This window comes from Vicugna pacos, chromosome 16 (genome assembly GCF_048564905.1).
Source record: "Vicugna pacos chromosome 16, VicPac4, whole genome shotgun sequence".
Classification (NCBI taxonomy): domain Eukaryota; kingdom Metazoa; phylum Chordata; class Mammalia; order Artiodactyla; family Camelidae; genus Vicugna; species Vicugna pacos.
Window position 1 is genome coordinate 53203048 of NC_133002.1, and position 26796 is coordinate 53229843.

General features: G+C 40.0%; 1 protein-coding gene and 1 long non-coding RNA gene across 7 annotated transcripts in view; both read right to left on the reverse strand.

Annotated features, from left to right (window-relative positions):
- Positions 1-19945, reverse strand: part of ABCA8 (ATP binding cassette subfamily A member 8) — a 65114-nt gene extending 45169 nt beyond the window's left edge. The window contains exons 1-10 of one of the 6 annotated variants that reach the window (XM_072939476.1): positions 19729-19945; positions 17326-17390; positions 16168-16396; positions 12335-12436; positions 11046-11250; positions 6842-7006; positions 3662-3765; positions 2580-2806; positions 990-1131; positions 487-672 (exon numbers count right to left, since the gene is read on the reverse strand). In XM_072939476.1, the coding sequence (XP_072795577.1) occupies positions 487-672; positions 990-1131; positions 2580-2806; positions 3662-3765; positions 6842-7006; positions 11046-11250; positions 12335-12430 (1125 nt within the window). In that variant the 5' untranslated portion in view covers positions 12431-12436; positions 16168-16396; positions 17326-17390; positions 19729-19945. Of the gene's footprint in view, positions 1-486; positions 673-989; positions 1132-2579; positions 2807-3661; positions 3766-6841; positions 7007-11045; positions 11251-12334; positions 12437-16158; positions 16397-17325; positions 17391-19728 lie in introns of those variants that run through there. The other 5 variants (XM_072939475.1, XM_072939478.1, XM_072939474.1 and 2 more) reach the window with 5 other exon arrangements.
- A 2017-nt stretch (positions 19946-21962) lies between these two features.
- Positions 21963-25714, reverse strand: LOC116283703 (uncharacterized). Its single transcript, XR_012060086.1, has 5 exons — positions 25558-25714; positions 25331-25456; positions 25032-25089; positions 23402-23729; positions 21963-22123 (listed from the first exon to the last, which is right to left on the reverse strand). It is a non-coding gene; the product is annotated as an uncharacterized lncRNA (long non-coding RNA).
- Between the last annotated feature and the right edge of the window lie 1082 nt (positions 25715-26796).

Genomic DNA, 26796 nt, shown 5'->3' on the forward strand with positions numbered 1-26796 from the left:
TTTAATTGGAGGGATGGTAAAGTAAGTTCAACTCGAGAATCAGACAAAGAGAAAAGACATTTTATGAACAGAAACATAATTTACTAATCAATTAATATGTTTTCAAGGCGTTTTTAACTTCTTTCTTTCCTTTTACTTTGTGTTTTTTTACAATCATGTGTGATGTTTAATTACTAAGTCAAAATATGATCTGGAATAGTTGTTTAGAATTAGATTTGCAACGTCAAGTCCGTATTTAATTAATAGTCAAAGAAAAAACTTCATATTGCCTCTAAAGAATTATATATTGATCCTCCATTTTTTTCATGTACAAAATGGCTTATTTTGCAGGACTGTATACTTCTAAAGCTTTTAAAAGTGCATCTTTGCAACCTCACAATAGTTTTCATTAAAGTTTTAAGCCTTACAATGATGAACATGGGACATGGTTACAGATGACAAATTTCAGAGGGAAAAGATGTTTCAGAAATGTCATTTGCTTCTTACCTGGGTCATTCCAAGCATGAAGGCAAAGGGGCTAAGAAAACTTAAAATCCACTCCAAGGAAGCAGGAAGGTATCTGTACAATGCCATGAATCCCAGACTTCCCCAAACGACAGTCAGAAGGAACATTACCAGGCCGGTGAGGAAAGATTTCTTTACCAAGACACTCATCAGAAAAGTCAAAGCTATCTAAAATAAGACAAGATCCAGTTGGCTTATGTTTCTCTAAGAATTATTCTGTAACATAATAAAATAAGAGATTTACTATACAAAATCAGTTATATTATTAGTTTGTCCGTAAAATACAAAACTGTCTTCTGCAAATTGCACTACAAATTGGCATCACAACACACCCCAATTCAAATGCTACCAGTGTGCAGATTTTCTCATGCAAACAGAGCAGACAGAGAAGAAACAGGATATATGGGGTGATAACTTAATTGGAAACCAACACTTGATCACTAGGGTCAGAGCTGGATGGGAAGAAACTGAATTCACCGACTCACCAAGGACAATCCATACAGAAGAAAGAGGGCGAAGACCGTCAGGAAGCCAGTCAGGATGACAAACTGGGCAGATTTCACAATCAGTGTCAAAAAAAGGGCCATGATGAAGACGAAAGCAGCATAGAGCAAACCCCAGGACAGCCTAATGTGGAAACACAGTGCCATTTTAGTATTTCATGTTCGATTGAAAACGAAGACCTAGACTGGATTCTCACCTCATTTGTTTATTCACTTATTCATTCAGCAGATATTTTATGGAGTTTCTAGGATATGACAATACAAGGGAAATATTCTTTAGGAATCAGGAATATTCTTTTTTCTGAAATTAGTTCCAGAAATAAACACACACACACACACACACACACACACACAGTCATTGTGACAACAAGGGAAAAACAGGCTTCCAGTCCAACAGATTTTGGTGCAAACATTTTCAGCTGCATTGTTCCTCTGGGACCTTGGGCAAACTGCAGTGCCTCTGAGTTCTCACTGCCCCGGACCACAGGAGGAACACTGCAGTGAGGACTGGATGAGGTCAGGGCCGTGAGGGATCCTGGCCTGGTACAAGCTGACCCCTCGGTGAAGCTCAGGTCTTTTTCTGTCTCTGGGGGCTCTCGGGTGAGGGGCTTCATGAATTTCCCTGGAGAAACGAAATTCTCCACCTTCTTCTTTCTCCAGAAGCTGTTTTCATCCAAATAGTCGACACACTAGCCTTTAACTCCATTTTCTGTTGAGACAGAATCGTTCACTTCCCTTTCTTCAACAATTCCTTTGTCTTGTTTATTAATAGTCTTTGAAGGGTATAATGAAGTAATAATAATAAAAAAAAAACCAGCCACAAAATTTAAATAAAATAGACACGTACAGCCATTATGATGTGCTGCGGGATGTTTTAAGAACTTAAGAAATATTAAATTAATTCAATACCGAGGTCAACACTGATGTGTGGGATTTTCTTCCAGACTCCTAACCTGTTGCCATACGTGTGTTCCACCCAGCTCCCTAGCATCTCTGTTGTTTTACTTCCCTCTCACTGTAAACATCACCTCCACGCTCTTTCAGTCAGTTATTCACAAGTTTTCACACAGGACCTTATCCATCTTTGGCATTACTCAACCTCTGACCGTTTAAATTCCAACTACCCAGCCCTTTTATACACAATCTTGTTCTGCCAGCTTCTTCCCTCAAATACATCCATCAGACCCGTTCTTCAGCCTCAAAAGGGCTCCTGATCCTTGACCTCTTTTTTTCCCTTTTCAGTCCCATCCTGGCTTGAATTCCACTCCTAACTGGCTTAGACGCCAAAGTCTATCACCTCTACCACACTCTTAACTGTAGACTCAGTGGCCATCCCCAATATCCCGGCTTCGCAATCACCCGGCAAACCCCAGCGTGATGTTCTTTCTTCAGACACAAAAGTACAGTAAGACCCAGCCTTAGCCCGGCAAGCAGTACCCCAAGGACCATTTATTCCATTCAGAGGGGGAAAGGGGAAAAGTCAGAAAATCATTTGATTTTAATAACGATGCATTGACGAGCCCCTCTTTGCTGAAGTCCTACATTTATTGACTGGTGCGACACTTTACTCACCAGAATGCGGAATTTCGAAGACCCATCATCCTCATCAAGCCCGCCATCTTCTTCCTCTCTCTTGTCACATTAATAGACGCGTAGTAAGTGAATGGGGAAAAGGAAATAATGCAGAAGAAAATGAAGAAATCCGTCAAGACTCCTCCTTGACTAATGAAGGGATATATCTTCATATTTTTTCCAGTAACTGACATCAGTTCCTCCATCACTGAGTGATTCGTTGTGATCTGAAGAAAGATACAAATAAACAAAATGTGCAGATTAAAGGACGTCATGCTCTGTTTTCTTTCAACCATCTCTCTCCCTGTATATACGATAATATATACATAATAGCCTGTCTGGGTCTGAGACTGGCCTAACTTGTCTTCTGTGTTCTGCCACTGGTCCACTTGGGCCCTCAGCTCCGGGCATTCCGAGCAACTCACAGTTCTAAAAATTTACCGTGTGTTTTATCACCTCCACGCCTAACACTGCCTAATAATTTGTGTGAAAAGCCTTTGTGACCTTATACATTTGGCAAGCGCCTTCACTCCAGCTTCAGTTTTAAATGTTATTTCAATTAGGAATTCTTCCGCGGCGTTCTAGGCTGAGCATCGTTTGCTTACACACTTACAAGGACGTTAGGGTCAGTCTCTTGATCTGCGTTTGACTGAATCTGCGCCTGCGGACCCCGCGAGCATGGAGCTGCAGGAGGAACCTGCAGGTATGGAGGGCGGAGTGTAAGGAACGCGAGCGTCCGCGGATTTCGGTATCAGCAGATGGTTCTGTAACCAGTACTCCGCCGACAACGAGGAAAGACTGTGTTTGCTCTTCTGTGATAGCCTACCTCTAATTTAATAATTTCCTTATTATGTGCCTGGCTTCCTGACAAGGTGGAGTCCTTGGAAGAGAACATTTGTCTCCTATTTATGTCTATATCCACTGTGGCACTTGGCAACTTAAGTAAATTTGTTGCAAGGAAGCCAGTGAGTACATGAACAAACAAGGCTGTCAGTTTGTATTTTCTTTCCCTAAACTTTTGATGCCTCTGATACTGTTCATCTAAACCGAACAGGAGTTTGCACGGGATGTTTTGTACTCACTTCTATAATAGCAGCATTAATGGCAGCTTGAAGAGCCACAAAACCTTTCTTCCAGAATTTCAAAACTCCACAGTCAATTTCTTCATTCGTTTCATAACAATGAGCTTTAAGGTAAGAAGAAAACCATGATTATCTTTATGGGTTATTTCAATCCTGATTATAAGAAACAGTGGACTTTACAATGGCCTCAAATTCTGAATGTTCTTATTTTGACCCAAAGCCTATGAAAATATAAATTACAGTTGTGATTCTCAAAGTCGAGTGGGCAGAACACGCCTAGGAAATGTTCTGCATAAAATTATAACACATGCTCTAAGCTTTCTCACCCTTGCTTCTGTGCTTCTTTGCCGATGAAGAACTTGGCTGAGGTCTTCTCTTTTCTGATTTTCGTGTTGTGAAAACAGTATTTTTTTATGTTTTTCAAAAGTTAGTAGGGTCTGGTATGGATTAAGAAACACTGAACTAAAGTTTTGTCTAACACTGGCTATAACACAGGCATTTTAGGCAAAAGGACGTTCAGATAAGATAACTTACTATAGTTAAATCATGTCAATTGGAACATATCTTTTGGAGAAAAATTTATTTTAAAAAGCCTACCAATCCATTGAGTATTAAACTACATTAAAGAGAGATTATTTAATACAAAAATTAAAGTTGACCACAGGAATTAAATGCATCTTTCATTAAAATTTTAAATGCTTAAAAAATCAGTTCAAAATAGTTCAGATATACATATGCTGAAGACAATACAAAAAACATATATGTACCCATGGCCAAATTTGTAAAAGGAATCATTACAAATTCATTTGGAATCTCCTGTGTACTGTCTACAATCTATTACTTTTCCTGGTACCAAGGCCCTAACCTTGTGTTTATACGCAAACTCTGAAACTTTTACCATGTATCTGTAAACTACACATGCAGTTTAAAAAATGCTTTAACTTTATTTAAATTTTATATTTCATTATAATCATCATTCTGCATTTTGCTTCATTTGATCTATATTATGCTTATGATTTATATAAATGGCCCTATTTTTTTCTTCTTTTTACATTTGTATAGAACCTCATTGCAGGATTGCAGGAATGTGATTCAGTGTGTTAGCCATTCTTTTTTTTTTTTTTAACACCATTCTTTTTAAGAGCATCTTGGCTAGTCTCTGTCTCTTTGAAAGGTAAATTTTAAAATGAATGTGTCAATTTATATGAAGACTTATGATTTCAATTGGAATTACAATAGGTCCCTAAGAAACCTGGGTGGAATTCACATCTAAATTTTGCAGAAGTCTAAAAATAATCCCCATTGACTTTCACTCTTGTATGATCCTGTCTCCTTTGTGTGTGGGTGGAACCTATGAATATGATGATACATGTCGCTCCCATGATTCTATGATATTATAAAGCACAGTTAACCCCAAATAGGCAGATAATCCAAGTGGGCTAATTTCATCACCAAGCTCTTCAAAATTAGAGTTTTCTCCAGACAGCAGCAGACGGGGGAAGTCAGAGAGATTTGAAGGAGGAGATTCATGGCACCATGGCTGGCTCTGAAGATGGAGTAATTCACACGCAAAAACCAGAGAACTGCCTCTGAGTACTGAGAGTGAACCCCACTTGACAGTCAGGAAAGAAATGGGGACCTCAGCCCTACAGCTGCAAAGAACTGAATTTTGACAACATGAATGAGCTTGGAGGTGAATTCTTCTCAAGAGACTCAAGATAAGAACTCAGCCTGGTCAATACGTTTATTCTAGCCTTGGTGAGGTCCTAAGCCGAGACCCTGTCAAGCCTGCCACACTTTTCATCTGTAGATCTGTAAGCTAACCACTGCATATTGTTTTAAGGCACTGCTTGTGACTTGTCACGCAGCCATAGAAAACTAATACGTCTATAATATATTATAAGTCTCTAGGAATGTGGCATAGCCTTCCATTTCTTTGGGCCTTTTAAAGTTAAGTTTTATACTTTTTGCATAATAGTGATCTTTCTTGGAATTGTTTTTTCCCTCTGAGATGAGTCATTAGTTGCTACTGTCTATTATTTAGCTGGTTAGTTGATTGTATCTTTTAAAAATTATATTTTCTAAGCAAGTATCACTAGCACTTCCTGTTTCTTGTGGTATTTTCCCGTTTCTGGTGTTTTTCACTTTATCTTTTTTCTCTTTAACCGTTTAGATGTGCTTATTTTATATTTTCAGTTTTAAAATTCCACTGGGAAAGATGTATTCTGCTTCGTTGGTTCTCCTGACTCTCATTTATGACCTTTGTCTTCTCTGGTTGGACCGTGAACTTACATTCAGAGATATTTTATTTTCGTGGCATTTTGGGGGTTGTGCTTTCCCAGAGAAGATTTATAATTTCTTCTGCCGAGCACCTCAGTAGCTGGGCCGACCCAGGATCACTTTATTTATAGTTGGGGTTTCCCAGACCAGGCAGGTGAGGCGAATGGGAACCCCAAACCCAAGGAAAGATGGGTTACAAATTCTCCAAGGGGAATTCTCTTTTTGTCATCCAGAGCCCATGGTGAGGCACGAAGCCTCCTTTTGCTCTTCTTTTGGCAACAGGTGATTTTTATTTTCTTGTCTCCTTGTTCACTGAGTACATAGCCTCTCCAGGTTCCAAATTAATACAGGAATCTTCACCTCATGTAAACCTAAGATCTTCTCACCTGTCCTCATGCAGCTACTAAAACCCAAATCTCTTGCTTACTGAGATTGGCAAAATCCTAAAGCACTGATAACCATCTAGCCCCTTGGCTTTGATCTCCTTCTCATTTTGAGCCCTTGGGAATTTCCCTTACTTTCATGTATACTTACTCAGACATTTAAAGGGAAGTTTGTTCTATCTTATCTATAAACAGCTTCATTTTTCTTTAACAATAATACCTTACAGCCACGTATCACATATTACATAAATGTATACATGCATGTATATAATACGCATATGTATATATAACTATATAATGTGCATAAGATATATAAAACCATATATGACAACCACATCATACAATATTTTAACAGACCTAAAAATCAATGTACGTTTTTAGAATGTGTTGATTGGCTTTCTGACCTCACCATTGCAAGTAGGGATTTTAAAAATTGCTGTACTATCATCTATTCTCATGCGTGGTTTGTGACACAACTGCAATAGAGAGGGGTGGAATTGTGTCTCTGGAAGGTTACCTGTATGGTCCCTGTATTCCTTCCTTATTGGAATTCTGTGTCCCAGCAAGAATTTCAAATTATAGGAGGATGTATTAGTAAAGATGACTCTTACTACTTCCTCGGGATAATTTGCTGTTAATTCTTTAATACTGTCTTCATTGGCTAGTCCCCAGACTTCTTTATCTGCCATTATAAGAAGGGAATGTTATTGTCAGTACATTACTAGGACAAAAAGGTCAGGATGTCATAAATGCTTTTACTAGAGTTCTTTACAGAAATAAAATGAAATCAAGTATTAACTTTCAGCAAGTCAGGCTAGAGTAAAGGTTAGGGAGAGACATTTCTAAAGTGCCACCTGGATATAGTCAGAAGGAATACATGAAAATCAGTTATTTTATTTTCATATATTATAATTATTGAACCAATTTCAATCATATATAATACTATACCATATCAACTAAACTATTCACAGAGTAATTAGCATTACAATAAATCTTAAATGATAGTAAAAAATAAATACATTTAAATCACAGTTAAGCACTGACATCAGGTGGAAACAACTATATAACTTCATTTCATTTAACGGCTGTGATAGCAGAGTTAATATGCAGGAAAAAAGTAAAAAATTGTAAAACATGTTGAGTGACTGTGTGGACGTCATTAAAATAATCCCTCTTTTCTGCAGATACTGTGCTCAGTGCTGTATAGATGTTTTATTAAGGCTGAAAGAATGAGAAGGAATCCAAGAGAAGGTCTGGACTGCGGTGGGAAAGCTGAAGATGCAAGTAGAGACAGCAGGCAGCATGTATTTTGATAGGATTAAAGCTGAGGGGGATTCTGTTCCTTGAATCTTTGCGGTCATGAGCAAGTCATTTAACTTTGCTACTCAATTTCCGTATTTGTAAAATAAACTTAATAATATCCATTATTAGTAGTACAGAACACTCACACAGAGTACAGAAAAATATAATGCTGAGTAATAACTTTATTAGGGAATATTCTTTTCCTACAGAATGAAGTCTCTGTGGAAATATACCAAGTGGTAGCATTTAATGAATATTTACTATCATAACTGCAATTATATTATTTACAAAATAAAGATAATAACATGTCCGTTGTGAAAGTAAACTTGATTTTGCACAAAGAGGTCATTTAATGACTATTTATTATCACAAATGCATGTGACTTTGAATGAGGGTGTCATTGAGAAGCTCAAATTCATGACACTGTGACACCTCGGAGGACACCTGTGAAACAGAGGGTGACAGCAAACCCATCTCAGGGTGGACTGGGAGACTGGGCCTTAGGGGAACAGTTCAGTTCAGGTTACGATCTTGAATCAGAAGTGGATTCAGCGTTTGTAGGTAAGATGCAGAGCGCAGACATTCAGATTCAGGTGGAAGTAATGGTGTGATGGTGGATGAGGCACCACGGGAAAGTACATTTAGGGTGCTTTACATCCACCTGGCCTGGTGGTGTGCAGTGAAGCATGGATGGAAGGAAAAGTCCAATGTGACCTGGGAACTGTGGCCACAGACACTCCAGGTGTGCCCAAAGGCTGGAGCAGAATTATGGACAAAGGTTGACAAAGAGAAGAAACATTACATAGACTTCCAGTGGCTGGGTAGGGTAAGATCCACAGGTTCCCCTTGAAATAAAACTCTTGGTTGGGAATTATGGTGCTTAAAATTAATACTGAGTACCTGCTATGTCAGAATTTATATTCTTTTTTTTAAAAAATTGAGATATAATTTACTTAACATAAAAGTCATCTTTTAATTTTTTATGTTATTAAATAGTTTTATAAAACACAAGTTGTATCATTGTGCAGTCTTTGATGATACTAATGTATTAAAAACTCCTACTGATGGGCATTTTTTCCATTTTTATTGAGATTATAATTGGCACACGGAACTGTATAAGTTAAAGGTGAACAGCAAAATGATTTGACTTACAACATTGCAAACTGACTATACTTCAGTAAAAAATTATTTGACTTACATATTCATAAAATGATTTCCACAATGAATTTATCATCTCATATTGATAATGAGAAAAAGGAAAAAAAAAGAAAAAGGAAAAGAATATTTTTCTCCTTATGAGAACTCTTAGGATCTGCTCTCTTACCAGCTTTTGCACGTATCATACAGCAGTGCTCACTGTAATCATCATGTTGTACATTACACTCCTCGTCCTTATTTGCCTGATAACTAGAAGTCTCTACTTTTTACCACTTGCTCCAATTCCCCCCGCCTTACCCATCCTTTTAAACTGTACAGTCTTACGGTTTTTAGTATATTCACAAAGTTATGCAAGTTGAAGCCGCTTTAAAATTACAGCTCAACTCACATCTTTGAACCAATCACCAGAGATTCCCCTTTCAGGTGTATATTTATATTTGTAAAGAGCAGTTATTATTTTTATTTGCCTGACATCCATCCTCCTCGTAAACATCCTAAAATTCACCTGGGATACTTCCCCTCTTTCACTCACACATCATGTGGTTTGGATATGGTTCATGGGGACCTGGGAACCCAACCAATGGGCAATGACAATACTGTCTCCCCCTATCCAATGAGACTAATTCTTGATGGACCGAAACCAAGACTAATCCAAAGTAGACCATTTGTTCCAATGGGGACAATCCCTGAAGTTATTTTGAACTGTTGGGAAAGTTCTGTACGCCTTTCACTAGGGCTACTTAAGTGGTAGGGCTTCCATCTAGAGATTGTGAAGACTAACTCTGCCTCTGTCTGGGGAAAGCCAACCTGTGAATGAAGCCAGCACATATTACTGCCTGAGAACTGGAGACACATTCCTCTGTCTCATTAGGAGCATTAATACTCTTTTTTCTTAAAGCTAAACAAAATATGCCCCTTTTTCTTAAGACAAGTTGAACTGAGATTCTTGCTGTCTCAGCTGAAATACTCATGAAAAAATATAGCACTGTTAATTTTATTTTGCATATGATGATAATGAGGCTCCACTGTTAATTTTATTTTGCATATGGTGATAATGAGGCTCAGAGAAGTTGATAACTTGAAAAACGCACTACAGATGTAGTTGCACTTAGGTGGGAAGCCCCATGAAAAGACCAGCAGGACCCCCAGGCAGGACCACTACTTTCCCACTGGCACCATCTGGTTCGCTGGTCTGGCAGTATTATCTATCTGGCTTTTGTGCTTCTGTAAAATGGCTTGCTTCTAGGAGAACGGAACTTACCCCTAAGATTCTATTGGTTCCCAAAGCTCACTCCTGATTGGTCTATTTCTAATACCTCAGTTGCATAAATCTCACTTCTGATTGGTCCATTTCTAACACCTACTCTGCATATGATGTTGCAAAATGTTGCAACGTCTTGACTGGTAGCCTATAAAAGCCTGTGTAAATGTACAGACAGGGTCCAGAGCTTGGAGTGTTAACTCCTCTGGGCCCGCTGGCCTTCTAAACCTGAGTTCTCCAACCCTCCGAGTGCTGCTTGGTCTCTCACCAGGATCCAGGTTGCTGTCACACTGAACTGTAACACTTTGCTGTAACAGCATGACTGCTTTTAGTCAGATATTCTCTTGCTCAGTTCAGTTCTCTTGCTCCTGCACTTGGCTGCTTCTCCTCTAATCTCAGGAGATTGTTTACCTAAGTGACCTTGATGATAATAATGCTATTCTTATTTTTCATTGATAAGTTCCTTCACACTGAAGGGTGAAAATCTGAACCACAGAATACTTGTCAATAGTCTTCAAATATACTAAGACAATCCTTTTGGTAGTAAAACGAGAGGATAAAATTCCTATAATCAAATTCAAGAAAGGAAAGACCCGTTGTTTTCTGTCTGTAGTAACAAGCAAATGCTAGAGCAGGTCTCGTTGTAGCAACGATGTTTCCACAGCCACGTGTCAATGAATCCCTAAACCCGCCTGCTTTTCAAAATCTGCCAACTGTGTACTCCATGCTTCCCCCAAAGCTGTGCAAGATCAGCAGACTTCTTTGCTGAGAGACTCTGCACTCCAGGTGGTAATCTCTTTTGTGGCAAAAAAGAGGTTCACAGTTTTGACTTAGATATTGAGTGATAACCTCTTACTTGCAACAAAAGGAAAGCAGATTCACATTTCATGTCATCTGGAAATTTTGACAATTCACTCAGTTTATCAACGAAATGCAACCAATTGCAGTGACATGAAACGAATATTATCAGAAACTCCTCTTAGGTTGCTAGAAAACTCACCTTTCATGAAGGAGGCTGAGGCCACTATCTTCATTATCTGTTGGGTGGTGTTGGTGACAGGCGTGTATGCAATAGCAAATTTAGATGCGCTAAATGAATCTACCCGTCCCAGGTCCATGGGAGGCAGGGAAGAAAAATCGTTAACTTGATGAATGTCAGGGTATAAGTACAAAGAAAGTAGCAGGAACAATGCATTCAGCCATTCCTATACAATTCAAGAGAAAACATAAAGAAAATTATGATGTCGGTGTAGTCATCCACAGTCGTTTGGTCACAGTTTGTCTCGTTGCTCACTTTTCTAATTTCAATATGTTCCACATTATGACTTGTTTAAAATATGAAAAGAACAAAATTCAGCAGTCTGAGTAATTCCAATGAACTATTCATAGGAATTCAAATTTATTCATCCACAGCACCAGTCTAAAGCATGCACTGATCTTAAGAATATGAGAGGTAACAGTGGCAAACTGTTACAAAAGATCATCCGCTGGTATCACCTGGTAGTTGATTCTGCTGAAAGCTTATGTGCTGTGACACAGTTCCAAGGTACTGTTCGCTTAGTAATAATATATGGCTTACATGCCAAGATTCCAGTATTGGAAATGAAATACAATGTAGGTGACCTGAGAAACACGGTCTTGGTTAGTTACCAATAGTGGTCACTTGGCAAACCTCCAATAAAAAATCACTTGTTTCCTAAATGCAGGATTGCAGGAAAAATTCACAATAGATACACTGTAAAATTCCAATTTAGTTAAAAATGCTGTTTAGCGGTAGCTATCTGATTTTAAAAAGCATCTCAAAGTCCATGACCAGGATTTTTGTTATATGGTATCATAGGAACTAATGCTAATTTTTCTTCTTGGCACTGATTACATTTCTAAACTTTTTAAAAACTATTTTTGAAGAGAATGGTGCATTTTTCAAAACAGAAAGAGATTCAAAAGAGAAAAATGCCAGTTACCTATTTCGGTGGGTTGATCTGTTTACTAGACCCTCAGTGTCTTAACCTGAGTATCCATGAATGGGAACACTAGTAAAAAGCAAGACCATTGACTTTTAAAACATTCATCATATATTTTATTGCTGTCTAGCGTCAGTGCTTTTAGACCTCAACTTATGGGCCTGTGCCAAGTGAAACATCTTCAGACAAATGAACAGTTTGAGAAACAGCTTCTGTTGTATGAAGGTATTTCATTCTTTCGGAGAGGAGACAAAGCACAAATACCTCCCAAGGAATATACCTCTGTCATAAATACAAAGTGACATAGATGTTGAATCATACATACTATTAAAGTCTCTCTTTTCATTCTCCATTTTTTAAGAAAGTTCTTGCATAGTAAGGCCCAGGTTTGCTGACACACACTCATCTCTCTGTTACTCATTTTGCCCTGTTTAATAAGAAAGGAAGAAGACAAAACAAATGTGAAGGTCTTAATAAGAGAAAAAATATCCTGAAAACAAAACAAAAAAAGAGTAGCCCGGTAACTGCCGGGTTCCAAGTGAGTGCCGAGAACCTGGGTGTTCCAGGGTTGGCGGTTCAGAACTCCCTGCCTCCTTTTCCTCCCGTTTCCAAACCCTTTACTCCATCGTGTTTATTGTTGTGGTTATGCACCGTGACCATTCCCCATTTATTGCCTCTTGGCTCCAACTTCTCCCCTCCCAGCCTGCTCTTATGAAAATGGATCTGAGCCCTTTAAATAGTTTTCTTTGCCAGTTGGGCAATGTGAAGCTTGTCAGTAGAGAGGACTGGAGACACTGCAGGAAGAAGCTCTTTCTCCTGGGATCAGAGCAGCTCATTTGCCTGGTGCTTAGAGAATGTATTCCCCCCCCCCGCCCCCCACTGCCCACTGCTCAGACTAAATGGTTTTCTCCAATGCATAGTGCCTGCCTGGGCAGGTTTCACTGTGGGTTTTTAATAACTCTTGACTCCAGAGCAGTGGTGTACCTGGGAGCCCAGACAGCAAAGTCTTTCCCCCAGAGCTCTGTTTCCTTCAGCAATACTCCTGCAAGGACAGTGCCCTCCAGTCTCCGTGCCCACAGTTCACCATCCCGGCTTCTCTCTGTTCAGTGGGCTGCACCTTATTCCAACCTTATCTCTCCATCTAAATTTGTTCCTCCCTCAGCCTTAGAACGTCCTTTTGAGTTTCAGTCCATCTTTCCTGCTATTTTTTGGTCACTGTTTAATAATTCTCTATATTAAATTCCATTTGTTTAAATTATTGTGTGGCTTCTGTCTCCTGATTGCACACAGACCAACGCATACACGAGCTCGTCTTGACTTCAGTAAACACATGGGGTGCACCTAACTTAACATCACTATAATATTTGACTTATTTAAGAAACTGAATAAACGGTCAGTGTTAGGAATCCATCGTAGACAATTCAACAGGCTCATTGTTCTTCCGAGCAGAAGTCATTACACTCTATACTGATTTGTTGTGGGAAGACTACAAAATATCCTTTCCCCAGTGGGGGAAAAAAAACCCTTAGTTTTCACTTTCCTTTTATGAAAAATTAGAATGCTGTGACAGAAGTCACCAGACTTTAGTACCTGGCAGAATGTAAAAAGAAATATATATTTAAATGACATTTATTTCTTGCTCTAACCTTAGAGAATGTATTTATAGTTACCAAGAAGAGGCACTGGAGAGTCACCAGGAATATACAGATATATCCATACATAGTCTCCAAAATCATTGCAGCAGTTTGTACTACTATACACAGTGTATGAAAATTCGTCTTCCCTATGTCCTCACCAATGCCTGACAGTGTCTCTTTTCTGTACGCTGTCGTACATCTCCCTTTTACTTATAATGCACATACTCTCAAGAACACATTGCTGTTCTCCTAACCGTGGGAGAAAGCCAGATACCCTAGAACTTTTCTTGAACCCACGAGAGAGCTGAGACCCCAAGGCCGCCGGATGAACTGAACTCCAAACGGTAAGAGCCTCCTCCAAGGAGAGAGCGGGTCCAGTCCAGGAACACTCCCACCTTTGATCGAATGTGAGAGGAGAACACGGCCACGATAAAAGCAGGTGTGAATAAAACACTTGGAATGTTAATGAATTCCTAAGGGCCGAACGTGGACGGCACAGCTGTTCACAACTCCTGGGAGTCCTGGCACAAGGGCAATGCACACGCATTTGCCGGTTTTTCCCCACAGGCGCCACTTGGTACTCATGAAAAATGAGGGCAAAGCAAGAGGACTGAAAGACCCCAAAGTGGCTCACAGGCCACAAGACATGCCCACTTCTCAGAAGATTTTCTATTAAGAGCAAAAACTGTAAACTTCTTGGGAAAGGATGGCAGTCCCTGCCAGCCCCACGCAGACATCTGCTGCTGCATCTTGGGGAGGAGCTGAAGCAGCAGCCAACTGTCCCTAAGGGGTAATCTGGCAATCCTCCCACTCCCACGCCCGCTCCTGTTCCAGGATCGCTTATACTGCTCCTCAGGGGTAGGTAGACGCAAACAGCCATCTTCCCCTAGGGGAGAGGAAAGAAAACTTCCCCCGTGCACGCTGTACACAAAGCCTGCACACTGTGTACAAAGCAACAGCCAGCTACCCCTGAGGGTGGGGTGGGAACCTTTCCAACCCTATTCCTAAGCAAAGATAAGTCGCTGCCGCTGTGTTCTGTTAGGATCCAGCACTCGTACAAAGCAGAGATAGGTTATCACTGAAGGAAGAGAGTGATGCTGCCACATATCCAAGACCTCCCAGCATCTACATGGATAGATCACATGATAAGCCACAAAACAAGTCTTAACAAATTTAAGAAGACTGAAATTATACCAAGTATCACCTCTGACCACAATGGTATGAAACTAGAAATCAACAACAGGAAGAAAGTTGGAAACTTTACAAACATGTGGAAACTAAACAACACATTCCTGACCCACCAAGGAGTCAAAGAAGAAATCAAAAGGGAATTTAAAAAAAATCTGAAAACAAACGAAAGTGGAAATACAACATTCCAAACTCTATGGGATGCTGCAAAAACAGTTTTAAAAGGGTAGTTTATAGCTATTAATGCATACATTAAGAAAAAAGAAAGATGTCGAGTAGATAACCTAACTTTATACCTCAAGCTACTAGAAAAAGAAGAACAAAGTCCAAAGTTAGCAGAAGAAAGGAAAGAACAAAGATCAGAGCTGAAATAAATGCAGTAGAGACCAGAAAAACAATAGAAAAGAATCAATAAGACAATTTTAAAAATCAATAAAAGATCAATAAAAAAGAGCCAGCTTTTAACCAAACTGACAAAACTTTAAGTAGACTAAGGAAAAAAGAGATGACTCAAATAAATGAAATGAGAAATGAAAAAGGAGACATTATAAATGACACTACATAAATATAAAGGAACATAAGAGACTACTATAAACAATACATGCCAACAATTGGATAACCTAGAAGAAAAGGATAAATTCCTAGAAACATACAACCTACTGAGACTGAATTGTGAACTAACAGAAAACCTGAACAGACCAATAACAACTAAAGATATTCAAACAGTAATCAAAACTTCCCAACAAAAAAATTCCAAGGCCAGATTATTTCAATGGTAAATTCTACCAAACATTTAAAGAATAATTAATGTCAACAGTTCTCAAATTCTTCCAAAAAATTGAAAAGGAGGTAACACTCCCAATCTCATTGGAATTACCCTGATGCCAAAGTCAGATAAGACCACTACAAGACAACTACAGACCAATATCCCTGATAAATACAGAGGAAAAAGTTCTGAACAAAATATTAGCAAATTGAATTCAACCACACATTAAAAGTATCATAGATCACGACCAAGCGGAATTTGCCTCTGAAATGCAAGGATGGTTCAACATATGCAAACCAATAAATGTGATACACCATGTGAATAGAATGAAAGATAGAAATCAAGTGATCATCTCAATAGATGCAGAAAATTTTGCACTTGACAAAATACAGCATCCTTTCATGATAAAAGTTTTTAGTGAATTAAGTATGAAAGGAACGTAGCTCAACCTAATAAAGGCCATATATGACAAGCCTACAGCTAATGTCATACTCAGTGGTGAAGAGTTGAAAGTTTCCCCTCTAAGATCAAGAATAAGGCAAGACTGCCTATGCTCACCACTCTTACTTGGCATTGTGTTGTCCAATTCTTCACTTCTACTTGTGTCCACACCCTTTGTCCAGCAACTTTGGAGTTCCTTCTATTAAGGCAGACTGTAACTTTGACCGGTAAAGGAGGTGGGAGTTCTGTGCATAGTCTATGTGCCAGTTCTGAACATAGACCTTATGAGGCTTTGAGCATATCTGCTTGCTCCTGTGGTTCTGTCATTGCTGTAACAGCAGACCTGGGTTAGCCTCTGGAGGATGAAACGCATATGAAACGGAGCTGAGTCATCTCAGTCATCTCAGTTTAGAATAGCCTGCATCCCAGAGATATGAGCAAGTCTAACCAAGATGAGCAAAACCTCCTGGGATCACTTGAGGCATCCCAGCTATAAATGCTTATTGTGGTGTGTTGTTCATTGCCTTTTTTTTTTTTTTTTTTTTTTGCTATGTAATGTAAAGGCAGCAATAGACCACAGATACGCTACTTGATTGCCTACTGAGCTTTTACAATATTCATTTTTTGGTGGTTTAGTGACTTTTTATTTTTGATTTCCAGCTTAGTCATGTTGTGGTCAGAAGAAGTACTTGCTCTGTAAGACATTGCTTCTTTGAAATTCCTGGTGATTTCTTTGGCGGTACAGTATATTTTAATATTTAAAATATTCCATGTGTGCTTGAAATAAATGTATATCACCTTTTAAGTTGTTTTGTATATACCTATTCAATCTTCTTAATTGTGTTTTTGAATCTTCAGCATCCTTTCTAATGTTATATTTACATGACCAATCATTTCATGATATAATTCTATTAAAAATTTCCACACTAATAATGGTTTGCCAATTTCTTACTACATCACTTTTTCATTTTTATCACATGCGTCTAAAGGCTAAGTGGGTAGGTACATAAAACACGGCTCTATTGCTCATGTTTTAATGACAGCTTGCTTCTATGTCTGATAATAGCATGGAGACACGAGATTTCTTTGGCTTCATATTTGCCTAATGTAGCTCTAGCCATTCCTTTATTTTCAACCTTTTACCGAATTTTTTGGTTCGATTCATGTATGGAAAATTCAGGGTCGATTTACTTTTAAAATCCCAACTGATAGATACCATATTTTTAAGAGGTAAATGTAATCATATATAAATGTTCGTTTTGGATGATTGTGTCTTATTCTTACCTTAAACCTGCTTTTTCTTTGCTTCTAGTTTTGTCCATAGTCTTACCTTCTATTGAACTTCTTTCCTGTCCCAAAGATATAAATCATATTTATATTTCTTTAATGGCCACTCTTAAATTTTGGGCTCCCCAGGGGACTCTTTCTTTTTTTTTTTTAAAGAAACTTATCATCTGTTAGCCCTCTCTTCTTATAAACAAAAACTTTTTAGATATTTTATCTCTCTGATGAATTCCAACCCTGCCCATTCTGGTTATTATTATTTAGAAGTTTGGTTTAATCGTAAAGAAGATTTACTTTGCCACCTATAGTTAGATTCGCCAGTGGATTATGCAGGTGAACTATGGGGAGGCTGTAATACATTTGAGCTTGTGTTTGAGATGGCAGGTAGAAACTCCACCTGAACTAGGCTTTAGCTGGATTAAGAACCCAGGATCCTCTGCCTTGAGTGCAGGCTACTTCACTGTGAAAATATCCCAAGAACTCTACCTAAAATTGCCTGCAGAGAGCAGCATTATTCTTCCATAGATACTGCACCACCAACCAGAGGGCCATGTGTACAGTGGCACAGCGGTAGACCACATCCTTCCCCTGGTAGAAGCAACAAATCACAGGGTTAGCACAGTCAACCTTGAGCAAGGATTGTGTGGTGGGGGCGTGTGTGTGTGTGTGTGTGGTGGTGGTGGTGGTTGTGGTGGTGGCGGTGATCAGGCAGATGAAATTATGCATATATTTTATTGCAGCAAAATATCTCAGTGCATAATAATCCTACTGCATCTTTCTACAGTCCTGATCAACCAGTACTACACAAATATGATTTGCTGAGCCTCTCCCGAAAACTGTGGGACTTGAGTGCTCTCAAAAGGTCTCCACTGCAGGAGGAAACAGTGTATCTAAGCTGAATTATAGAAAGTGAAGAGATTCTGGAACAGTCATCAGTTTTCTGGGAAACATGCCAGGGATGTGACTGGAAAGAGTGGGTCAAGACTTCTGAGCACAGAGCCAGCAGCTCTACCTTGAATGCGTCCCTTAAGTCCTGAATTTGGACCAAGCGGTCTGCTCCCTCTGTGTGTATGTCATGTTGGCTGGGGACAGAAACCACATGGCTGCCACCAACTCACCCACAGCGATAGGGAGGGCGTGTGCCCCTGGCTTGACACTCTCATCCCATTCATGGAACTGGATGACACCCAGGGCTTTGCTGTCCCCTAGAAACCAAGCTCCGGTAAGAGGAGCAGGGGCCAGTCCCAGCGGGAGGCATATTAGCCAAGGCAGCCCCAGGGCACCTTCCCAGAGGGAGGACCTACACGTGGCCGCGACAAGTGCGGCCGCAGCAGGCTGAGTACAGAAGTGAGAGGGCCTGCGCAGCGGCCGCTGGAGGGAGGAAGCCGGGTCCCAGATAAAAGCATTAGGTCAAGGGGCCAGTGAGAAGGAACTGAGGAGCCTGAGAAGCTGTTCCTGGTGCAGAGAATTCTGTGTAGAAGCTTTTAAGGGGACTGATCAGGGCTGCACAGGAGGGTGAGCTGGCCGAGAGGGTGATCTCACCACGGAATCAGCCACGGCGCAGCAAAGCATGGACACTCCTGTTGGCTCCAACTCCTTAGACCTCTTCCATTGTAAATGAATATTGCTTACTTAATTTTTCCCCAGTTCATGTACGTGCTGGAGTTCATCAAAAGACTAGCAACCACTAGAATCCCCCATTAGACATGAAGTAGATAGTTTCAAATTGTAATGACTGATTTTTCTCCTCTCACGTGGGTGTTAAATTCAGAGCAACGTGCTTACACTATAGGAGCATGAAAGTTCTGTTTCCTGCAAATAATGTGTATGTGAAATAATATTATGATAAGGAAAAGCTATATATTTCATGCTCTGATTCAATACATGGTGTGCAGAGTTAAAAATCCTGGAAAGCATCTTATGTTTCTAAAATTCTTACAGCCCGAGAGTGAGAGATAGAGACAATAAAAATATTTGTTGTAAATTCTTTTGATAAATAGGCTCAAAGTCAGAAAAACTTTAACCAGAATTCCCTTAAATTGTTGTAGAATAAAAGTAAATAATTTTAACTTCAAAAACAATCCAGGTTCTCAATTCTCAAGATTCTTATTTCTCCACAAGCAAATTGTTAGCAAATTTCCACACTCAAGTTTCTGACTTAAAAACCGGTTGCATAATTTTTTTAAAACTTATGTTTTAACTCAATGTTTTCATCTTTATAATATTAAACACCAGATATCCAAAAGCATCAAAAATAGCCCCTTCATTTTCAAAACAATTTCTCCACAGATGGTTGGCATTCACTTCTTAAAGTCTTATCGTTTTGCGATTAAAAAGAAAAAGAAAACCCCGAAACGAAACACATAAAACAAAAACAGAAAAAAAAAATCACAATGAACTTACTTTTCAGAAATTTGAAGCAAGGAATCTGGAAGCTTAGTTTATCCACTGGTCTCCTTATTTAGAAGAAAATAATTCACTTTTTTCCCCTCTGGTTTCTACCACATCTCTAGAATGTGCTTAAACTGTTTGACTTCTGTGAAAATTTCCTCTGAAGCCTGCTCTCCGAAGACAAGTTAACGATCTCAGTTCTGTTGGTCCTGCCAAACATCACGTCCACGTGATCACTCTTGTTTTTCTTTGACATCAAGCCAGTTCCTGCTGAACAGTAGCATTTGAACTTGGTTGCCTGGAGGAAAGAGCAATCTTGCAGAGGAAGTCCAATACTCATAAACTTTTCTGTATTATGCCCCCAATGATCCGGCTAATATCAAAATTTAAAGCATTGTCTTTAAACCGTGAGAAAGAAAACGGTTTCATCAGAAAAAAGCTCTTTTCTCTCCTGAGATCTCTAGACTTGCCTGCTTGGCATTATCACCTGGATAATCAGGATTTTCATTCCTCCCTTTCTCATTTTCATTCAGTTCAGAATATTTTCTGATCTCCCATGAGACTTCCTCTTTGACCCATGAATCATTTAGAAGTGCGTTGTTTAATTTCCAAGAGGTCCAGAGCTTTTCCTGTTATCTTTTGGTGACTGGTTTCTAGTTTAATTCTGTTATGGTTAGAAAATGTACTTCGAACCTCAAGCTGTTAAGACTTGTTTTATGACCCAGGACATAATCGCTTTTGGTGAATATTTCACATGCATTTGAAAAGAGGTATTTCTGGAGTGAATGGACTATTGTATAAACACCTGCTCGATCCAGCTGGTTGGTGCTGTTGGTCATTTCCCTTGTCTACTGGTCTACTATTTTCTGTCTACTGGTTCTGTTGATTATTGAGAGAGGAGTATTATAGATTTTAATAAAAATGAGAGGGTTTTTTTCATGTAATTTTGCCTCGTGTGATTTGTAGTTTGTGGTGATAGGCGCATACACATTTAGGATTGTCATGTCTTCTTGGTGAACTGGTGAACTGGCCTTTTTATCACTAGGTACTGCCCATCTTTGTCTTTGGTAACTTTCTGTGCTCTGAAGAACTGCTCTGTCTGATATTAATACAGCCATTTCTACTTTCTTTTGGTTAGTATCGTCATGGTATTTCTTCCATTCTTTGATTTTCAACTGTATCAGTATGCCCGTATCACTACATTTGAAGGGATCTTTTAGACAGCATTTGCTGTTTTAAATCCACCTGGCAAACATGTCTTTTAATCAGTGTGTCTAGCCCAGTTACATTTAATGTAACTATTGATATTTTTGGATTCAGATCTGTTGTTTGCTATTTGTTTTCTGGTTTTTTTCCCCTCTGGTTTTCATTCTTCTCTTTTCCATTTTCTGACACCTTTTGCTAAACGTTATTTGAACATGTTTTATTTTATTTTTGAACATGTTTTAGTAGTCTACTTTAATCTGCCCATTGTGTTCTGAAACTATACATGTTTGTATAGCTATTTTGGTGATTGCTCTAGGGATTACAGAAGACACACTTAACTTTGTACCATCTGTTAGATGCATATTTTACCACTGTAAGTGGAATATAAGAAACTCACCATCATGTAGGGGCAAAACAGCAGGTAGCCAACGGAGCACTGCGTAACAGCTACAACCACAAAGAGTCAAAACTGGGGCAAGGGCAGTCACCATCATGCCAATAAAAAGTTACTATCCCTTGGTTAGTTCCCAGTCCTTATGCAAAGGAACCGACAGCCATTACAGCCATTTACTTGGATGACTGTGCACTGGAGCAAGAGAAACCCTCAGACATTTCAAGGGCTACTGGGCACAGGACATAAGTGGGCACTGATAACTGGAAAACCAGAGTGTCACTATGGCCCCACTGTTACAATGGGGCGTATGGAGCCATGGCAATAAATGGAGTTCTGGTTAAAGTTCAGCTTTATGTGATCCCCCTGGGTCTACAACTCACCCAGCAGTCATTTTTCTATCACCAAGTATATTATTAGAATTGATCTATTTGGTGGTCGGAATAACCCCCACACTGGGTCCTAGGCCTGTGGGTTAAGATCTCGCATAATGGGGAAGGAAAAGTGAACGGCCTCTGGCAGTTCCCTGAGTCCCACCGCAAGCTGAGACAGGCTGTCAAGAACAACACTGCATCCTGACGAGGGAGAAAGTGGAGACCATTGAGGTCATAGAGGACACAAAGAGAGTGGTACCTAGCAATCTCCATTTAATTGGCCAGTCTCCGCCCTCATCCTGGAGAACAGCCAGACGGTTATGAGCTAAAACGGGTGGTGGTTCCGGCCACAGCTGCTTTGTCAGGCACGATGTCTGAACCCAGAGCACGTCCACGATATTCAGCCAGTGGTTAGTCAGACGCCTTCTTTCTTATTCTGCTTAGAAAAGAGTATCAAAAAGAGACTCAGGGGAGTCACACAATAAAAACCTTTCTTTAGTTGATAGCCTCAAGTCTATGTGAACTCTCCTTCCTCTGTTCTAGTCTTAAGAGATCTGGACCACCTGGACATCTCACAAAACATTGCACTGATACATCGGTGACACCACGCTGATCAATCAAGGATAAGGGAGAGATGACTAGCACACTGGTGACCCTGGCAAGACACACATGTTCCAGAGAGTGGGAGTTAAGCTCTGTGAAGATTTGGGAACCCACCCCTGCAGGGAAGGCGTTATGGGTCTAGTGGTAACGTGGGCTCGGTGTGTCTCCTCCAAAGTAAAAGACAGCTGTGCATCTTGCATCCCTCCCAGTAGGAAGCGAGGACCGTGTCTGGTAAGGCCCCCGGGTTCTGGAGGCCACACAGTCAACACCTAACAACACCGCTCCAGCCCGGAGACGGCCTAACAGGGAAGGCTGCCGCCTCTGAGCGCAGCCGCGAGTAGAAAGGGCTTTTGCAGCAGGTCCAGAATGTGCCGCAGTCTTGCTACTTATTGGAGGTATCAATGGGGAAAATTCTGTTAAAACGAGAGGATTTTTGTCCTTGAACAACAGACCAGAGACTTCCCAGACTCTTTACCAATGAGGTTTTCAGGAATTATTTAAAAAGCACTCCGAGCCATCAACTTCACACATTGTATGGTGCTACTCATGGCATCCTGCATCTGTGGATAACTTGTGCAAAGGGCTTTACAGTTTCCAAAAGCTCCCATCTGCAGTTTCTCATTTGAATCCCATTCAACTTAGCAGGACAGTAGATCCAGTTGGGTTATGGGATTGACTCTCAGCCACAGAGCTGGAAAGAAGCCAGTCCAGTCTCAGATGCCCTGGGATTCCAAATTCAACGCTCTTTCCCATATAACCCAACGGTCTAGCTTCCTGTATCAGCAAATAGGTAGTTGAGGATTGTACTCCAAATTGATCACCTGTTTTATGTTTTTTTGGTCTTAGTTTTAGTTTTATTTTTATCATAAACCTGCCAGGGGTCCAGGAAATAACTAGAATGAGTATTTAATTTTTGGCAGATAGGATACAATAAGGGCATCCTCCAACATTGGCATAAGTGAGAGTAGTGATGCTTTTAAAGTTCAGTACCTGTACATTTACCAGTCTGAACCGCTGTCAAAGAGACTGATCCATCAGGCTATCTATCAGCTAGCTAGCTATCCACCCTCCCACCCGCCCATCCACCTCTGTCTCTCTAGCCGTTACGTACCTCTCTTGGCTATGAGTAGGTCATCTTCTCAATCAGTGCCATCGCTGACTTCACTTCAGCACTTGCTCTGCTTTTGGCATGAAGTCTCATGTCAGCACTCCTGTGCAAAGTTACGTCACGAGTTCCACAATTGTTTATACCAAATGATTGGTATCATTACTAAATATTAAAACTACAAAAGTAATTCCCTTACAAAACAGCAGAGGCTTAAACAGAATCGTAGGGTATTTGAGCTTTAGGGTTCTGCTGGGAGCTTCCACTGCACTGAAGGATCACGTACCTCTTCAAACCGTCTTAAGTCCTGCTCCTTGGAGAGCTCCAGGAGAACCTGAAAGGGGAAAGGAATAAACAGTGAGGGTGCCACGCAGCCTCCTATCATTCCAAGTGAGCAAGATGATGTTTTATTAATTCATAACTTGTATATGCTGATATCTAATGACTAAAATATGTTCCAGGGTGGACTTTGAGATGCTGTCCTCCTCCAGATCAAATGGCTCCCCTGTGGGAACTGTGGTCAGAGCGGACTTTGCACGGACAAGGGAGGGGTGCAGAGCCTGAAGCCCTGGGTCCAGCTCGCGGGTTAACGGGTGGTCACGCCCTCTCCTTGACCTCCTCAAACTAATACTTAAAAAAAAGAATACAAATTAAATCTCTAGCTCAGAAAACTAGAATAATAATAACAAAATAAACCAAAAAGAAAGCCAAAACAAAGAGATAATAAAAGAAAGGCAAAACATAAAAAGAAGAGAATAGAAAAACAGTACCTTTAGTTAATCAACCTAAACCTTTTTATAAATAAATATTTTAAAATACACAACCACAAGCTAGCTAATCATTTGGAGGACTAAAAGGAAATATGGATTAAAGTGAAAGATTTTCTAAAATATAATGACAGTGTGTGCAGGTATATGTATATTTGTGTGTATGTGTTTCCACAAATGTTTGGAAATTATGCAATGCAATTCTAAATTAAGAATGGACAAAAAGATACCAAAATGGAAAATTAGAAAACATGGTTTCTTAGTTGTAATAAAATACAGTACGTAAAACTTGTGAATATAGTTAAAGTAATGATTAGAGGGCAGTTTGTCGTTTTAAACATGCATATTAGAAAAGAAAAAAAGATTGAAATCAGTGATTGAAACCTCATCTTAAGAAGCTAGAAACAAAACAGTAAACTTAACCCAACAGAGAAATCTTGTAGCCCAAAGGAGAAAAACCAATTAAGTTGGAATATGATTCTTTGAAAAAAAAAATTGATAATACACAGAAGAGGACTGAATAAGGAAATTAGAGGATGCTAAATAAATTACCTGTATCAGGAATGAAAAGGAAAGTTTCTTTATAAATCCTACTGATGTCAAAAAGTAATAAGGGTATTAAGAATGACTGTAGCCCAATAAACTGAAATTTTTGATTAAATGCGAAATCCTTAAAAATACAACTCAGCAAAAGTTAACAGAGGCAGACATTTGAAAATCTATCATAAAGCTCTGCCCTAAGAGGGAAGGAGGGAAGTTCCCAGGTCTGGATGGCAAATTTGTCTAAATACTTGAGGAAAAATTAGTACACTCTTACACAAACTTTTCAGAGAAGAGAAGAAGGAATGATTATGTGAAGAAAGACTTACTGCTGGACTGGACGGCTCCATGGTCTTCTCCAGGGACACTGGAAGTTGGCTATGGACCCTTGGCCAAGAGAAGAAGAGATGGACCAGCTATTAATTTGCAGTGCGCTGCTTAAGGTGTAAAATTTCCCTGGCAGTACCTGGGCCACCTTGCCTCCATTGTTTAGGGATGCACAGACGGGATGTTTTACATCCAGTTAAACCAGTTACACGGCTTGGTTTGGCTACCAATGGGGTATAAAATAGCCCACTACATTTTTTCCCCCTGGGAATCTCCTGAAACCAATATTCCTTGTACTTACCATGGTGGCTGATAATTCAAAAACAAAGAGGAACTTGTGTGACTGACAAAAAGGACCCCAGGGGGCTACGTCTGGAAGTTCTCTGGCCTCTGGTGCTTTCTCTGCACTTTCTCCCTCCTGCTGCACCTTAACACAGAAATACACCCCAAGAGTCTGTGAGTTCTTTCAATGATCTGACCCTATACAGTTTACAAAACCGGCACCGCGCACAAGATTTTTAAAATTACCCTTGACGCTACAGTCTTAATCGTGGCTGTGGCTTTGTGTGGGATAAAGAAAAACGAGGAAAGGCAGAGGAAGGGGGACCAACTGGAAACTCAGAGTGGCCAGATGGGTTTTGTGGCCATTCCTGGGGTAAAGCCGCTGATGGGCTGCGATCGCTGACAAAAGGAAAAGCTTATCAGCGGGATCTGGAGCTGGTACATCTGGGGTCGGGGATGGATTACAAGCACATTGCAAAAGAAACACAAGCTGACTGGAGATCAGCCAAGAAAATGGTAACTTGGCTGCTTTGGGTTCTTTCGTCAACAATGAAAGTAACTAAGAAACAGTCTGAGGCTGCCAGGGTTGCTGAGTTACAACGGGTGATTCAGCCTGAAGAAGGGAGGACATAACATCATGAAGGATTTCGGTGAATATCTGTTCTGATAGGAATGCGGTCCCTGTCCAATGAGTGATCACCGAAGAGATGTCACAGGTAGCAGGGAGAGAGAATACAGGCAGGGAGAAACCACCTGAACGTGGGGCGCTTGGCCACGGTGCGAGCCAGCCTCCGGACGCCCTCTGCACTCTCTAATGCAATGGATTTTCCATATGGATATTTAGGAACTATTTTCCCTGCGTTGGATACCCCCAAAGTGGAAGGGAAGGCTTGGTCTTACTCAGGACCCTCAGTTAGGGCTAGAGTAGCAAGGAAGATAAAGCAAAACAAAAAACAAAACAAAACTGCACTTGGAGGGAGGCAGGTTGTTTAGTTTCAAAGTGACACTAACCAGCAGAGAGTGGGTTTTCACGGACTGGATGGGAGATCTGTTTCTTGATCTATAGCCTGAGCCAACAAAATAATACACGATACAAAGGGACACATCTTACACATAGTGTTCAAAGTAAGCATGTATCTAGGATCTAAAAGATCTCAACGAATTAACCTTCTTCAATGTGGAATAAATTTTGTCTTCTCTTGTACCTTCGTATGTGCCCTTCAAAAGTATAAATACAGTAAGAAAAAGTGAAAAATAACCCTCGCCCCTTGTAATGCTCACACACATTGATACATGGAACCACGTCACCCCTGCATTTTGTGTTTCTGAAATTCAAACTGAACTTCTAACTTTGAGATTTAGCGTATTGGGTCCCAATTCAGTTTATCATCTCTTTGGATTAGTTTCAGTTTTGGAATTCTGTGCTTCCCAGGGTCTTACTTCAAACAGATCTCTCTGATCTGTCTGTAACCTGAAGAGAGTCCG